This window comes from Telmatherina bonti (assembly GCF_933228915.1).
Source record: "Telmatherina bonti genome assembly, chromosome: 9".
NCBI classification, from domain to species: Eukaryota; Metazoa; Chordata; class Actinopteri; order Atheriniformes; family Telmatherinidae; genus Telmatherina; species Telmatherina bonti.
In genome coordinates, this window is record NC_136627.1 from 33635601 (window position 1) to 33653854 (window position 18254).

The 18254-nt window shown below is 41.8% G+C and overlaps 1 protein-coding gene across 2 annotated transcripts in view; it reads right to left on the minus strand.

Annotated features, from left to right (window-relative positions):
* The window catches only part of ccdc9 (coiled-coil domain containing 9), a 32904-nt gene extending 16101 nt beyond the window's left edge, over positions 1-16803 (minus strand). For both annotated transcript variants that reach the window (XM_079246210.1, XM_079246209.1), the window contains exons 1-9: positions 16718-16803; positions 15587-15644; positions 15283-15387; positions 11594-11743; positions 6348-6665; positions 5859-5942; positions 5588-5752; positions 5332-5513; positions 4102-4163 (exon numbers count right to left, since the gene is read on the minus strand). In XM_079246210.1, the coding sequence (XP_079102336.1) occupies positions 4102-4163; positions 5332-5513; positions 5588-5752; positions 5859-5942; positions 6348-6665; positions 11594-11743; positions 15283-15387; positions 15587-15589 (1069 nt within the window). In that variant the 5' untranslated portion in view covers positions 15590-15644; positions 16718-16803. The remainder of the gene's footprint in view (positions 1-4101; positions 4164-5331; positions 5514-5587; positions 5753-5858; positions 5943-6347; positions 6666-11593; positions 11744-15282; positions 15388-15586; positions 15645-16717) is intronic.
* Between the last annotated feature and the right edge of the window lie 1451 nt (positions 16804-18254).

Here is an 18254-nt window from a genome sequence, read left to right on the forward strand (position 1 = left end):
ACGTAACCTCAGAGGTATGACTTGTGTGACGGCAGCGGCCCTGCAGCATCGAACCACTGCAGAGTCCACCTGAACTCCGTCACAAGGTCAAACGTCAGCGGTGATGGATGACTTCCAGGAGGAGGCAGGGAGAGTTTTAAACACCTCACATGTCTTCACCGTGACACACCATGTAACAGCAAGAGGAGCGAGGAGGACAGACGGACGTCCACTAGGAAACAACAGATTTAAAAACCCATTCAGGAGATCAGTGCTGCGTCGCCTTGTGGAGGAAAGAGAGCTGGTGGCCATCATTTAGACTCTGCGTATGAAGCAGCCCAACACGACAATCTGCAGCTTGCAAATGATCATCCAGACGACTAAACACGTCTCTGAGGAGCTGAGGGGTTCATGGCAGGACTGTTTTCCACAAACTGGTGTCATTTCAGCAGACAGAGGAAAACTGTTTAACACTGATTTCATTCAGGAAATGAAAAAGTAAAAAAGGTGGAGGAGGAGGCAAAACAAGCTGCCTGAACCAGTCAGAGAGATGGAACAACGAAGAAGAGATGGAGCGTTTAATGAAGCAGAAAGGAGGTGAAAGGAAACAGAACGTTCTGGAACAATCTGAGGGTGAGGAAGGGAGTGAGGATGAGGAGAGGAGGAAGCAAGGACAGAGGAAGGTCGAAGACAGAAGGCTCCAACAAGAGGATGAAGAGGAGGAGGAGGAGGAGGAGGGGATGATGTAATGCAAGAAAAGAAAAAAGGTCAGAAGAGATCTAAGTACAAAAGAGATGAAGGGATCAGTGAGGAGAAAAGAAATTGAGAGGATGAAGATGAGAGACTGAGGAGAGGTGCTTCGGGCTGTTCATTCCAGAAAATAGAAATGGTGGAGAAACACACACACACGTGCACACACAGAGCTGAAGCCAGCACAGTGATTAATGCAGGTGTAATCTGATGACCTGAACTATTAAATCCAGTTAAAAGTTCAAGAGAAAGTAGAGGAAACCAGTTGGAAATGACTTTAACCTTCTGACAGGACAACTGGGTCTGGAGGACGAGCAGCACAAACACACATCCTCCGTGCAGAAGTAACACAAACAATTATGTCGCAGAGAAATATGAACTGAATCTTTCCGACATTTACCCGAACCCGAATAAAACTGGAAGGTTTCCTTGATGTGTGTTTAGTGTGACGAGCAGAGCGAGGCTCAAATCCACACGGTTTGCAGGTGCATTTGAGAAACACTGAACATTCCTGGTCACAAAAAGTACGTTAAATAAAAACTAGCGGTGAGGTAGGAGAGCTGACAGAAGCAGAGCTTCATGGGAAACATCTCTGATCAACAGTTTGTAAAAACTAAATAAAAAAGCCATTTTTCCTACGTCGCTTTTGACAAATCAAACATGAAGAAGCCGCTCTAAGCTTTTGAGTCAACTGAGAAAATAACTGGAAAATTTACATTTTTATCAGCAGACAATAGATGAGACTGAGGGTGACATATTGATCATGATACTGTTATTGATTATGGAACTTTGTGTTTACTATTAAAGCAAACTAATTCTGCATATTTCAGAGCCTGATCATTCAAAGATCCTGTTACAAGAACATCACTGTTCAGCTCTGGCCAAGCACATTCGCAAGTATGGCTGAATAAACGCTGCAATTAGCTTAGCTGAAAACCTGCAGCATTCATTTTTACCTGATCGGGTTTCAAACCTGCAGTATTAGTCCTTTTACAAATGTTTTGTTTTTATCTAACAGTCAATCAGCATGGGACGGCTGCACTCAGCTACAAAGTAGGGCTGCTCAATTATGACAAAATTATAATCATGATTATTTTGACTGAAATTTAGATCTCGATTATTTAACACAATTATCCAGTATTTTTAAACAACGCTGCGCGTCGTGGTGTTCTGGACTCCGTGTCGCGGATGACAACCGTCTAATGCACAGTTCCGAGTTGTTTAAACCGCTTATATAGGAACTATTTTACGTCGGCCTGGATGTACGTTTTATACCAAACAACCGCTGTCAGGCTGCAGCGCGTTTCTCTCATTCACCTGTTAAAAGACGGCTGATCTGAACCAGCTGGTTAACGCGTTGCCATGGTAACGCCTCGTAACGGAGGGACATTACAGTGTTTAACTCGCCGAACTATGTATAGGAAAATAATGCAGCCAGTTGTCACTGACAATGGTATAAATTATGTTTAGGTGAACTTCCACAACCTACTGCAGTTATTCTACATTGACCTGCAGCCGGAGCCGACTGAGACTGGCCGCCTGGGAGTGCTTTAGGACGGGAGAGGCTCCCGCTGCTCCTTCCTTACAGTAACTGCAGAACAATATGTGCCTTCAAAGTCTCTAATAACTCCAGTAAAAGCTGCTAGATTTGTCGCTTTTAACAAAAAAAGTCTCCAGATTTAGCGAGAAAGTCTCCAAGTTGGCAACAGTGTCTGAATGAAAGCAAAGCGGCTGTGGGAGGAGTTTACAGCACAACGCTGCAACGCCAGAGACGCTCGATTAGCAGCTGAAGACAGCAGGAGAGGAAACTGCAGAGAGAAAAATAATCACACCCTTTTAGTTTTATCATAGTTGAAAACCCAGATCGTACTGAGATTAAAATACGATTTATCGCCCAGTCCTAGTACGAAGTCTCATTGCATTTTCAAACCTCCCTGCAGCCTCGTTTTCCATAAATGCTGCCACAAACAACAGAAAATGGACATGTATAAACGTTTAAAACTAGCAACATGATTTTTGTTGCCATGTCATCATCATCATCAGCAGCAGCAGCAATGTGAACACATGAGGGCCTTAAGTAGAATAATACCATTAAAATCTAAAGAACCACTTTTTTATCTTGGCTTTAGAAGCAGAAGCGCAGCCCCAGTGCAGAAATGAAACTGGACGTCGTGCAAGCGGCTGCTTCTGGAAGGAACATTCACCTTTTACCTCAACGCTGGCTCACAATCAGCCCATCTACCAGAGTCTCATGATCAAATCCCAGCCAATCAGAGCAGGAGCTGATCAACGTCTCAGACTACTTCAGAGTCATTTGAGCTTTAAATGAATGTAAACTGTTGCAGATGCTGGTGACGTTGGATGTTTTTTGCTTTATACACTAAATGAAATCCAGACTCTGGATTCGGCCAGTAATCAGAAGTTATTTCTGTCTGTACTGGAAACATATCCTGTATACTGGGAACTCATTCTGCTCGGTCTTCATTTGCAGGAAGTTCAGATGAATGTTTCAGGAGATTACGTGACGAAAACAACAAAAAAGCATCTTCCAGAGTCCCTCAAAAAATTACTTTATCATTCAAATTACTGACTAAAATGAAAAATGGGTAAAAAAGCCATGAAGACCTCTGAGACATGAGCAGCAGCTAAACTGACAAGTTTAACCTGCATGTCAGGAAAATGCACTGAAACTAATTCTAACTATGATTTATTTTCAGTTTTCCGCTATACTTTTAATTTCAAGTGATTTTTTCCACCAGAGAAGCTGTGTATAAACATAGATATATGTAATATGTAAGTCACTTTGGATGAAAGGGTCTGCTAGATGACTGTAAAATAGAATAGAACAGAATAGAACAGAACAGAACAGATATGTATTTAACCATTTAATTCAGCTGCAGTCTTCCTGTGTGAAGTAAATGCTTATGGTATGCGGATTATGACACTGGGGTTGAATTTCAAACTGGGAAATTCAGGTTAACTTTTTGATAAATGAACTGAAAAGTAACCCGACGTGTTTCAGGTGTCATTTGTTCATGATGCACAAAGTCAGCCGGCACACAGAGGAAATGTGGAGCCTTCTCGAAGCCCCCACCCTCCCACCGGGAGCAGAACGACTGCAGATTAAAGCTGAAGTTCATTTGGACTCCGGGGAAATACAACAAACATTTACATAACCACATTAATTAGCTGGAGGAGGAAGATGGGTCCCGAGTCCTCTGCTCGGTGTTTAGGATGTGTTAGGACATGAATCAGATGAGTGGGGTCATGAAACCACGGAGGTCAAAGGTCAGCTGATGTGCTCGTCCTGCCAGTTGTTGGTTAATTAAAGCACCAGGAGGAGTGTGTGTGTTTGTGTGTGTGTGGACTCGCCTCTCCTGCTGCCCGGCTCGGGTGCGGTCCCTTCTGCAGCCACATGCTGGTCCTCCTTGAACCTGTCAATAAAAAGCAACAGGACACACACACACGCACACACATTAGTGTGACCTAGAAGATACACTACTGGTCACAGTTTTAACTTCTAAATGTTTCCTGGCAGCCGGAGATCTTTGCTGTCCAGCAGACTTGGATTTTCACTGAAAAGATTTCAATCTGAAGATTTTCCTCTCAGTTGACTGGTTTTTGAACGTGACTGTTTTTTTTGTTTTTTTAACGTGACGCAGTGACGCAGATGAACAGAGGAAAACTGGAGAACCACCATCCCAGTGTTCCTGTTGGATCTTCCCACCCATAAGGGGGGGTGGTTGTTGCAACGTCTAAAGCTGGTCTAGATTCTGCTCATCGTTCCTGCAGGACAGCGCCACAGACAGCTGAAGCCTTAGAAACAAGGCTGTCCTGTGTTCCGCTACACACACAACAACATGCACAGATGTGTATCTGAAAGAGAGTTCCTGTTTATCTACTGCAGCTTGTCTGACTTTGGGCAGTTTGCTAAAGTGAGAAATGTCTTATCACATGTTTTATAGTTATTGTTGGACTTCGGTGGTGGTGGTGACACAGTCCAGTAAAACATGATGCCTGTATAACATATCATACCAGCTGATCATTAATAACTGAAGGAGACTATCGTATGCATGGTTACTGATTTTCTGTTATTACTGCTGATATTCACTATTACTGTTTCATTATTATAAGATGTTCTGTAGATTATGGCAATGCCTAATATCACAGCGACTATTATAATGTTATAATTTATTGGGGTATTTAGATAAGAGGTGGGAATTAAATAAGTGGAGACAACTTCTCAATCCGTTTGGGTCATTTTTGTTATACTATTTATAATCTTTTATTGCCTTCACTGTCTTGTGTTTTGCCTTTATGTTCAAATAAACTAGTGAAAATTAAACTAAATAAACAGGCTGCGATTACCATAGCAACTGTTAAACAACGTGGAGGAGCAGATTTCTTTGTTTTACTGTTAAATGGGGATGGGTTGTTCTGGGTAATGTGTCCCCACTGCTCAGATCTGGACTCAAGACTTTATGAGCTTAAATAGTCAAGATCAGCTGTAAGGGTTTGATGAGTGATTTTCTTCCTACAGCAGCAGAAACGGGTCGGAAACCACCAGGATTTCTGAGCTAGAAGACTTTCCCTCCTCCTCACATGTTCTCCGTCTTCTGTGCGTCCCACTCCCGTCTCCACTGGCCCGTGGCGTTACGATGGCGTGCTAATCTCTCCTCATCAATCTGCTCCCGCTCCTTCTTCCAGCGCAGGTACTCTGCTCTCTCCCGGCCCGTCATCGACATGGTCATGTCCACAGAACCTTTCGGACCAGGCCTTCGACTCTGCAGGGGCGGACAGATGTGAAACAACGTGACAAAGCAAAACAAAAAGGCAGAACCAAAGAGCTCCAACTTACAGTCCACTCCCTCTCCACTTCAGATCCTGTCTTCACATTGTCGAAGTCCAGTCCTCCCCAGTTTCGGACGTGTCTCCGGCTGCCTTCCTTTCGGTCTGTGTCTGGCGCCGGACCAGAACGTCTCGGATCGTCCAGGAAGTTACGAATTGGCTTATCTCCATCCGGCTGAGAAGGAAGTTTCATACAGTTACCTTCCATCACACTGAAGCAAGTGCATCGCTCATCGGAGGAGAAACTGAAAAAAATCACTATAAAGCAGTGGCTGGGATACCCGCTGTCCTCGCTCGTACTCCGCTATCCTCTCCATTTCCTCGTTCATCTTCTCAATGTTCTGCCGCCTCTTCTCCTCCCATTCCTGCCAAAAGGCACGAGCAGAAGCAGATCAGAAAGTATCTGAAGCTTTAAAAACACATCTTCATTTATAAACACAGGATGTTAATACTGAAAATAAACCAGAATTTACAACATGACAGAAACGGAGCAGGAATGTACGTACAGGTAATTCACCTCTGATCAACTCACAGTTCATCTGGACGCAGTAAAGATGAACTCAAACACCGTTTTAACCGCATCATGAATTAAACTAACCAGGTTACAGTCTAAACTCACATGTAAATGAGAACCTGGACTCTAATCCGGTTCCTGAAGTGGATTAGGAGAAAAACGGGCCTCTGCCACGGACTAAGGTGTCTCTCACCGTATTTTAGAACAAATAAATAAACATATATAAATGAACTTTAGTCCAGAAGTTTCCATCCACCTTGGACTTCCTGTCCATGCCACCTGGTGTCCCTTCTCCTCCTCTTCCTCGCCTTCCTCCTCGCCATCCTTGTCCTCCTGTTTCACCCAACTCTCCCTCTCTGGGTGTCCTGGGCTCCCGGTCCCTCCTGTCTTGGCGGCCCCCTCCTCCCCCTCCCCCTCCCCCTCCTCCTCTCTGACCACCGCGACTCAGTCGTCCGGAGCCCGTCCTCCTGGGGGGACTGTGGACGTCGCTCGGCCCCCTGGGACCTTCGCTCTCCTCGGATGATTTCCGGCCATGAGGAGTTCCAGGTTTCCAGTCGTTGACAACTCGCTTCTCCTGGAAGAAACGCACAAAGAAATGATATATAACTAAAACCCTGGATTCGCCGTTGTGGATCCCTCTGAGGCATAAAGACCAGCGCTGTCCTCCATCAGAAGTTATGTTCGGCTGCTGATGAAGTGGAGTTAACATAAACCAACCAACCAGCCAGCAGGAAAGGAGTATTTCTGAAGTAAAAGCCTTCCTTTGGAATCTGCATCATGCAGGTATTTTATTCTGTTGGACTGGTTGTGTCTCTGTAAACCAGATTCATGAGCAGATTTGTGATGATCTGGAGCGCCTTTGTAGCACATCATGACATCATGACCTGCGGAGCGGCGAGGTCTGCAGTTGAGGTGATGTTATGAAGCCTCTGGTGAAGACGTGTTTTCCTGACTGCAACTCTTCCTTTCTACGACATAAAAACTGGGTGGAATCGTCACCATTTACCGTGTCTTTATTTCATACTGGTCTGGGAGCCTCAGCTAGTTTCAGTTCATTTTTATTCATCCATTATTTGCAACAATATATGTTTTAATTAAGCAAAAATGCAACAAAAACGTTTTTTTTGTTTTGTTTTAAATACAGAATATACACCCCCCCCCCCCAAAAAAAAGAAAATTAACCTATTTACACCTTTTGTTTGTACTTCTGAATTTAACTTTGGTTTTTACAATTCAAACAGGCTTGATCTCCAAGCTCTGCTGCTGTTTAAAGAACTAAAAGACGACGGAGGGACGTGGATTATATAAATCCACAACACGGCGAGCACAGAGCGAGCCCGACAGCTGATGAAACGGAGAAAAGCAACGGAGGAGGTGCAGAGCTCCTGCAGCACACCCATCAGTAATGTGGGAAGAATATAAAAGGCAAAGTTAAAAGAGCAAACCTGCTCCAGTATGAGTCAGTTTATAACTAAATACCTAGGCTAGTGGAGCACCTGGAACCTGAACACCGGCTTTCTTTTAGTCATCAGACGTTCTGAAGTTCATCTAAAGCTCATCAGGAGCTCTGAAAACGGTTTAAGCTGAAGATCAGAAACACCTGTCATGTTTTAGAAACACACACTGCTTTATCATAAAACTGTAGGTTTGCTGCTTTTTTCTTCAATAAAACCAGATTATGTGAAAACAGTGTGGAAACTTGGTCTGGTATGACTCCACCTGCAGAACAGCATCTGGCTGCATCTGCAGCGGACCTGGACCTCTGCAACAGGTCATTTACCTCCTGATGTCCAGATCTGGTGTCTGCTGCTCTGTTACAGTTCATTTAATCACATTTTACACATCAACTATCTGACACAATCATGTTTGAAAACCTTGAGTCCGTTTTAAAAATCTAAAATATTTATTTTATCCAGACTTTCCTGGCAGCTTTTGAAACATTTGTTATTCTATGAAGCTGCGGACATTTCCACTGGTTTAAATGGAGACTTTCAAGAAATTTGAAGCCATTTTCACACATAAACTGCAACTTTCTTCAGGTTAATAAATAGGGGTCAGAAAATCTAAACGAAAAATCAAATATCAGGATTTTTTGCTTCACAATTTTAAAATTGATTTTTTGGAATTTTTTTAAAAAAAATAAATAAAAATAATTCATTATAAAATCTTTGTCATTTTTTATTGTTTTTATTGATCTTTTTACTTGTCTTCTTGGGCATTATAGCAGCAGAATGATGGTCTGGCTACTGTGTTGTTTTTACCTCAATAAAATCAAGAAAAATGACGAGAAAAAAAAAAAGTTTTGTACATTTTTTTTGTTTTTGATCTACAAAATCCGCAATATTGAAGAACTGTGAAAATCACAATTTAAATCGAATTGGCACCCAAAAAATCTGAATTGAATCGGGACAAAGCATGTCGTTGCAGCCCTATAAATAAATAAATAAAATAAAACTTTCCTTTCTGACTTCTAGAGGTTTCCATCCTGCACTCAGAGCAGAAAATAAGCGAGTTGTGTCAGAGTGTGAACATTACAAGAAATGCATTAGAGTGATTTGTACCGTTAGTGTAGCTGCTTTCACCATTATGCTACTTTCCACTCATTACTGTGTTATCATGAATACATTAAACAAAGCAGAAACGGCCACAAATGAGCCTTATAAATCATTCTCTGTATGCTTGGAAGGAAACACGTGATTTCCAGCCACTGCTCTGCATCATGTCCTGGACGCTCTAACCGGACAAAACTGCAGAGTTTCCAGCAGGAATCTCACTGAAATCTGTAAAGATCAACTGCAGATCAATTCTCCAGAGATTTTCCAGCGCTGAAAGGCAACCAGCTTGATTCCTGCAGATGGAAATGAGCATGAATTCACCGAACGGTGGTTCTTTCTCACACTTCATCTCTCACAGCGACAGGAAGTGAATCTGATAATCCAGAGCTGGATAAGCAGGCAGTAAATATGGTCCACACGTTCATTCTGCAACATCTCCTGTTGGTACAGCAGGTCCAGTTACATCTGCTCTGTTTTCAGACAGCAGTCTGTGTTTGCAAAGTCCAAGCAGCTCTCCTGCAGTGCAGACGGCAAAACACACTCAACAGAAACTCAGCAAACGCTTCAGTAAATCCACTCTGGTGTCATCTTCTGATGATAAATCAGGAGCAGGACAGTCTTCTCCATATTCCTGCCATCAGATGTGACTTATTTTATGACCAAACTGAATTTACTGGATTTCTAGAAGAGTGAGAACAACTTTGGATTTTTGTGTAGGGAGTTGTAGGGAAACAACTCAGTCAGGAGGTGGAATAATGTGTGTAAAGCAATAAACAGAGTAGTGAACAGTGGAAAGACACTCAGTGGATAAATGATGAGACAGAACTTCTCCAAGAACAGAGTTATAAACGGTTTGGCTGAATGTCCTCTGAGCTCTCCGTCACAAGGTTTTCCATCGTGTTCATTTATTCACAGCTTGTTTCCCTTCATTTGAGGTTGGAATGATGCTCCTTCATCCCTCAGAGTAAACCCTAGAGACCGCTGGGCTAAAACACCAGAAATAATCAAACCAGAACATCTGCCACCAACAAGCGCGCTGCAGTCACAGTGTGTGAGATCAGTTTCCCTCCTTCTGACCCGAAGCTCCAGACATGTCTGATGGTTTTTGCCTGCCTGACTGGACGATGTGGATGTTGGGAATCGTATCCGTTTCCGCAGCCAGCAGCTTGTTTACATCAGTAAACTGAGGGATGTCTCATCCACTGGAAGCCAAGCTGCTGTAAGCTGCTACACCAGATATGATGAATGCTGAAAAGCCCGGCTTCAGGAGAAAAGACATTTCACATCCTCTATACGACGTCCAGCAGTCAGGCTGCACAGCAAGGCTGAGTCTGAGCTGCCAGGCAGCGCGATGAAATCCATCAATCCCATCTCTTACTGGCAGGAGGACGCTGCCAGTCCAACACACCCCGGGAACATGTGGACTGGGTTAGGACAGATTCCTATTTCTTTGTGAATCTAGCACACCTGCTGGATTCAGAAGTTAAATCCTGTTTTACTGCTGGTGATGGGATGAAAGTATCCCATTCTCTAGACTAAAAGGGAAAACTTTAAGGATGCATTCACACCAGAAGAGTCCAGGAAGACCCGGTTGGTTGTGGACGAGACCTTCCTGCGATTTGCTTTCAGAATAAACCACCTGGACCATGTCATGTAGGTACACCAGCTGATCGGTAGGACAGCCAAGAAAACCCAGCTCTTTGATTGGCCTGGACTTGAAGGTCAACAATGGAGCGAATTTCTGCAGTTTTAAGGTTCCTGTTAAATCCTGACGCATGTTTTTACAAGAATCTGTCCAGCAGGAGGATCAGGAGAAGCGGTGAGATGTCCAGCATGCTGTTCTACGACGCGTCCTTCATCACTTCCTCTCTTCAGTTCACTTTACAGTCAGTTTGCTTTCACACTTCAAAGAAACTCAAACCCTTGGATCACAGTTCATTTCTTTGTTCCACAGCATAGTACGGCTCCAAATGAGCCGTACTATCCGTGGAAACCGAACAGTGGAGATATGAGGTTTTCACACCATTTTCCATCATGTTGCATGTGCTCTTTTTTCTTCTCTGATTTTAGTCATTGTGATGGCCAGACCAATGGAAACACATGTAAAGGCAGTAAAACCAACATGTTTAGTTATTTAGTTTTCTTTATACTTAAACTTAGGTGAAATGCTTTAGTTGCTTTTGTTAGTGTGCACATTAAGGAGTCAGTGTGTTTTCAACTGTTTGTTTTAACCTTATGTTTCTTTTTACCGGCGCTGAAGGGACTAGCTTGGGCATTGGGGGGCAGGAGTGTGCACAGGAGGGAAGCCGGTGAGCAGCAGTGCCACAGGTCTTTGGGAAGACCTCATCTTCAGAGGGGGAGCTCAGAGTTTCATTTAGTTTCTTTAAATGTTTATGTTCATTTTTTCCACTTTTGACTAGTTTGGGTTTTCTTTGTTAGTAACTTTGTTATGAATAACTAAATGACCCGTTAGGTTCTGTTTCTTTGTCTAGTTTGTTAGTAAGTTTAATGTGTTACCTCGTATGTTTTGTAACTGGTCTGATCAGCCAGTGTTTAAGTTCCCCTTTGTTTCTTGTTTGTTCAGTCAGTTGGTTTTATGTTGATTGTTACCCAATCTGTTAGTTTTGTTATTTTTGGACTTTGATTTAGGTTTTTGCTTAATTGACCTCTTTTAAAGGCTTAATTTTTTATGTTATTTGGGCAAATAAAACCCTTTTCTTTTGAAGCCACCTGTGTTCCTCTTCCTTTGCCAGCTTGGTCCCTCACACATGCTGATAAAAGTACATTTTGATCTGAAATCAAACTGGATCCTGCAGAGGAAAATGGAGGCCCTGACCTCAGATATGAGGAGTTAAAATCTCCCAGTTTAAAAGCTTCATCCTGCAGGTCTGTTGTATGAAAACCAGATAAGGAAGTTCTTATAGCCGAGAAGATAATCACGTCTTACCCCCGTTGGTTTAGAAAGGTCGACCGTGACAGTGAAGTTTTCCTTCTCCGTCTTCCGCCTGTCTGTCTCCGGCTCCTGGGGGCGGGGTTTACGAGGCGTCGTCACGGCAATCCCCTCCTGCTCAGCTTTCTTCTTGTCCTCCTCGATTTCCTGTCGGGACCGAGTCACAGAGGTGGATCAATGCTCCCAAATCAATGAAGAAATCTACAGCGTGCCAGTTCATACGACAAAGGTGATGGAGAGACTAGTGGCTGGAAAATGTAAAACTGGGAACATGTGCTGTATGATGGGCGGATCCTATTCCAGCGTTACCAGCAGGGTAGAAAAGTGGACCATTAACATCCTGAAATCCACACAGAAAAGATCCGAGTGATTCTGCAGCTCTGAAAAGCTAAAAGCCCAAACCATTTCCCTCCACATGAACAGGTAATTATAAAGGAAGATGTGAGATTTTGCCCCCCTGAAACACAACTCATTTATGTCTCCAGAGAAATATCAACGATATGGAAGGAAAAGTGAAACAGAACCATAATTTTCCAAAAGCAGGAAAATCCCTGAAGCTAACCCAGAAATATTTTATTTTTAATATGTTGTTTCACCAATTTTCATGACATATTTGCATATTTTGTGACTGTGTCATTAATGACTGCAGTCCCTGGACTATTGTTCATTTTCATCCGGGGAACTCTGGAAAGGAAAAAGGATACCATCAACCATCTGTACGTGTGTGTCTGCTTCCTGAACATTTAAAGGTTTTATTCTGTCCAGGCGGTCTTCATGTCTTCGCTACAGATAATGGGGGTTGTGTCACTGCTGCTGGTGCGATGTGAGAGCAGATGCTTGTTTCTGACAGCTGCTTGATAATCTTACCATTTCTCTTCTGTTTCCTCCCAACTTAAAATGACTTTCATCCAGTTGTTTTTGTTCTCTCCGTTATTACAAAACTTACGGATTACTAGAGAACCTGGTTGAATTTGGGACGTTAGCACTGCGTGGGAACCTGATGGTACAACTACAAACTAAGCTCAGCGGGTGGGAAACACCTGTATGAAGGTGATGATGGAGAAGAGAGGACCAGACCCTTCGGACAACCTCTGAGAGTGGCTGTAAAGTGAACTGATTTATAAAAACTCATAAAAATTGAGTCTGGGGAGACGTTGCAGTAGATTCATGGTCATTTTTAAGCGTACAGGTGAGGTTGGTGGGACTATGGGAATAAAACGTGTATAAACCAGAGTTGGTCCTGCAGGTTTTGCGTGTTTATGATGCAGCATCACATCTGAATCAGATTAAAGAGTCACATGTTTGTGCAGAACTTAACATGCTGTTGTGTGATGACAATAATTAGAATTAGGTGTGTTTGAGCAGGGAAACCTGCAGGACTACAAGCCTCAAGGACCAGGGTTGCTTCACAAGTGTAGACGATGCACTGCTGACTGTAAGTGCATCACCTGGTATTATATCGATGTAGATAATACACTGCTCAAAAAATTAAAGGGAACACTAAAGTAACACGTTGTAGATCTGAATGAATGAAAAATTTTTATTAAATATTTTGTTCTTTTCATAGTTGAATGTGCTGACAACAAAATCACACAAAAATTATCAATAAAAATTAAATGTATCAACCCATGGAGGCCTGGATTTGGAGTTCTACTCCAAATGAAAGTGGAAAAACACACTACAGGCTGAATCAGCTTTGATGTAATGTCCTTTAAACAAGTCAGAATGAGGCTCAGTAGTGTGTGTGGCCTCCATGTGCCGGTATGACCTCCCTACAACGCCTGGGCATGCTCCTGATGAGGCAGCAGATCCTGAGGGATCTCCTCCCAGACCTGGACTAAAGCATCTGCCAACTCCTGGACAGTCTGTGGTGCAACTTGGCGTTGGTGGATGGAGCGAGACATGATGTCCCAGATGTGCTCAGCTGGATTCAGGTCTGGGGAACGGGCAGGCCGGTCCATAACATCAATGGCTTCGTGTTGCAGGAACGGCTGACACACTCCAGCCACATGAGGTCTAGCATTGTCTTGCATTAGGAGGAACACAGGGCCAACCGCACCAGCATATGGTCCCACAAGGGGTCTGAGGATCTCATCTCGGTACCTAATGGCAGTCAGGCTTCCTCTGGCGAGCACATGGAGGGCTGTGAGGTCCTCCAAAGGAATGCCCACTGCTAACCGGTCATGCTGGAGGATGTTGCAGGCAGCAGAACGTTCTCCACGGCGTCTCCAGACCCTGTCACGTCTGTCACATGTGCTCAGTGTGAACCTGCTTTCATCTGTGAAGAGCACAGGGCGCCAGTGGAGAATTTGCCACATCTTCCCACCACAGGCGTTCTCTGACAAATGCCAAACATCCTGCACGGTGTTGGGCTGTAAGCACAACCCCCACCTGTGGACGTCGGGTCCTCATACCACCCTCATGGAGTCTGTTTCTGACTGTTTGAGCAGACACATGCACATTTGTGGCCTGCAGGAGCTCATTCTGCAGGGCTCTGGCAGTTCTCCTCCTGTTCCTCCTTGCACAAAGAAGGAGGTAGCGGTCCTGCTGCTGGGCTGTTGCCCTCCCACGGCCTCCTCCACGTCTCCTGATGTACTGGCCTGTCTCCTGGTAGCGCCTCCATGCTCTGAACACTACACTGACAGACACAGCAAACCTTCTTACCACAGCTCGCATTGATGTGCCATCCTGGATGAGCTGCACTACCTGAGCCACATGTGTGGGTTGTAGACTCCGTCTCATGCTACCACTAGAGTGAAAACACCGCCAGCATTCAAAAGTGACCAAAACATCAGCCAGAAAGCATCGGAACTGAGAAGTGGTCTGTGGTCACCACCTGCAGAACCACTCTTTTACTGGGTGTGTCTTGCCAATTGTCTATAATTTCCACCTGTTGTCTATTCCATTTGCACAACAGCATGTGGAACTGATTGTCAATCAGTGTTGCTTCCTAAGTGGACAGTTCCATTTCACAGAAGTGTGGTTGACTTGGAGTTACATTGTGTTGTTTAAGAGTTCCCTTTATTTTTTTGAGCCGTGTATGTTGTTGTATCTGTGAAAGCATTCACAGACAAGACATTTTTTCCTATCGAGCCAATAAGTTATATTTAATCATATTAGTAGAAAACTGCACTTCATGAGGTACCAGGTTTTCACAATGGACAGATTAATGAAACACTTTGGAGTGCAAGGTTTTCATGAGGTTAAAGATTTATAAAGAAATAAAAAAACCAGTACATTAATGACATTAAAATGGAATCTGGTAAGTAAAAGCTTTAAGTCTTAATTCTGAGTAAAATAAACTCACATCACCTGGAGCCTGCACTACCTGTCAGGATTTGTGGCTCAGCTGGGTACCTTTTGGCTTAACTCAGGGTTTCAGGGTCATTACAGTTTATTTCTTATTGTTTTACACTGCTGGTGTTGTGCTGGAAATGAATCTGCTCTGAAAAAGGTGATACTTGTAATAAGTACACAGAACATTAAAAAAAAAAAAAAACATGTTTCAATCCGTTTCTTAGAAATCAGGTGTTAAAAAAAGAAAGCTTTGTGGTTTCTTAGATGGACAACGACCATCTTTACTCTGCCAGGAGGAGCCTTTTGGATACCAGTCTAAGTATTTTGGATTGAAGCAAATATACAAGTAGACAGATGTAGTTTGTGTGTAAAATCTCAGATTTCCATACCTGGTACCTTTTGACCAGAGCTTCATTCTTTTTTCTCAAAGCTTCAATTCGTCTGTCCAACTCTGCATCCTTCTCCTCCTTGGTCTTAAGATCCACCGCTGAAGACTGAACAGACAGGAGGAAAAGGAGAGCAATGAAATGAGGCCAGTTTGTCCCAAACTGGGAGAATACTCAGCACTCTGGTTTATGCTTGATGGGCAACAGGAACAAGCATCTCCAGAGACAGTTTGCCGAGATGAAAAGCATTTTCATATTCATGCATTTTATTAACTTTGAGCAAACTGACAGAGCTGAAATTACTGACCATAGCTGCCTGTGGCGTGTCTTCTGATACAGGTGGGGGGGGGGGGTGCTTGTTCGTCCTGCAATGAGATGGAGGAAAGAAGAGATGTTGCAGAGCAACCGGAGATAAAATTAGTTGACTTTATGTTTGACTTCAATCCTATGGTTTCCTTAAACATTATTTTATTTAATGAAGAAGCATTACATTAGTCATTAAGGATCAAAAGTTGGTTTTGTAGTATTTTGTAAATTAATTTAAAACCTTTTTCTACATTTAAAAAAAGCCCTATAATTAAAGAAATGGTTAACTACTAGGGCTGTGACAATATTTTTTAGTCCCAATTCGATTAGACTCCAATAGTTTGGGTACCGATTCGAATTAAATTGCAATTCTCACAATAATTCTTCTGATTTTTACAGATTTAAAAAAAAAAAAAAAAAAAATGTCAAACTTTTTTTTTTACTCGTCATTTGCTTGATTTCAATTTGGAAAAAACAACATGGCCAGACCATCATTCTGCTATAATGTTCCAAGAACACAAGTAAAAAGATCAATAAAACCAAGAAAAATGACAAAAACTTTATAATGTATAATTTTCATTTATTTGAAGGGTGGGGGTGGGGGGGGGAGATCTATTTTTAACAAAAAAAAAAAAATTGATTCTAAAATTGTGAAGCAAAAAATTGCGATATTTCGATTAGATTATCCAACACCTATTAACTGCGATTAAATATCGACCACGGTGGGGTTTTTTAAAGAGAATGTATCTGATGTAAAGTGAATCTCCAGCCAGGTGTGTGAATGTGGAACACAACAACCCAAATGAATAAATCCTTCATGTTCCCAAAGCTCCTGTAAGCGTCTTAGAGCTGCACATGCAAACATGCAGAGCAAAATCTGCAGCTGCACACAGACACTGCAGTGCATAAAGCCACGACATACTGTATCTATATTCTTATTAAACTAATGATTTATTTGTATGACTGAAATCTGCTGGGAAGTAATGCAACCACACTGAGTCATGTCTGCGCTGATACAAAGCGCCGAACCCGCCTCGCGAGGCTAATATACAACAGCACCAAAACAGGAAAAAAATGACCAAAAACAAGACTAATGTTTACAGATTTTACTGTCACGCTATGATTACATTACCTTTTATCAGAAGGAGGTGAACGAACTGTAAGAATATGTGTCTGGACTCGTTGCTTTTTGCCAATTCCTGCTCCTCAGAGTGTCCTCATTATTGGACTTCCTGTTAGCTGCTGCTAACTTCCTGCCAAATAAAGAACCTGGCGGTAGTTTTAAAGAGACCACTCCGGTTCCGGAGGTTCCGGTGGGTTTTGTTCCCAGTGAATATAAAACTAAAAATTTGTTCGTTAACAAAATATTTACACGTTCAAAAATAAAAGTTAGACTTTATAATCGAAACAAAAAGGAAGTTAAGAGAAAAAGATACGTTAATGTTCCACTCGTCCACTAGAGGGCGCCAAAGACCAAAACTTCATAAAGTCAGAAACTTCATTATATAATTTAGATACAGTTGTGCTCATATGTCTTTATACCCTTTTATTAAAGAAAAGGCTGAATTTACAACAGTCATTCAAATAACTAGAGACTTAAAAAAAGGAACAATAACTAAAAATTTGCAAAAATATAATTTAGTAATATAAGACACTGTTTTTTCATTTAATTGAGTTGAAGAAAGAAAATAAAAAAACAAACAAATTGGTCCTGGACAAATTACAGCACTTTTCTGTTGAACAGTAAGACAAAATACTTGTCAACAGGTGCAGAAGTCTGACTGAGAGGAACAGAAAACACCTGACTGTAGCAGAAACATTAAAGGATTGTTCAACTAAATATTAGTTTATGAGTGATGTAATATGTAATAAATTATCTTATTTGTTTGCTTTAAAAAAAAAATTCTATTGAACCAGAATTAGAAAATAATGTAATGATTTTCATAAAATTTTTATTGAATATTACTTTTGTCAATTTCAGTTTATTTACAAGCAGCTGTTTTTTTCCCCCCCTTCTTTAATGAAAGGGTATGAATAAATATGAGCACAACTGTACCAAAAATGAACAAAAACCTAAAATCAGATATACAGACATTGGTTGCATCTTTTAAAATTCATATTTTAGTCACAATATGTAGTTATATTTGCAGGTATGTGAAAAGAATACTTTGCAAAAGTATTGAGCCACACTCGATTTGATTACATATTAAACATAAAATAAGTGCAGCTTTATGTGGAAAAATAAACGTAAATACACGACTTAAAACAAAAATAAATTAAAAGATACGTTTAAAGTAATAATAATATGTAATAACAGAGATGCTCATGAGAATGGCAATATAATAAGAAGAACAAAAAATGTAAACTTGTATTAATCAATGATATGAAGGACTTTATAGCAATAGAGATTTAAAACAAGTAAAACCGAAACTACAAAATAAAACTATTAATTTCTAGGGCAGATTTCCCTAAAATAAATACATAAAATTTTATTAAAAATAACAATAAAAGCAGCAGTCACAACAACAATAACAGGTTTTATCTTTATCACACCTTTCCTTTTAATAAAGTTGCAAATTAACCCAGAAAAGAAGGAGAAGCAGTCAGATTAGCAGCAACAGCGCATGTAATATATTCACCAGCAAATATCAAAATGCCTCTGAAAAAGG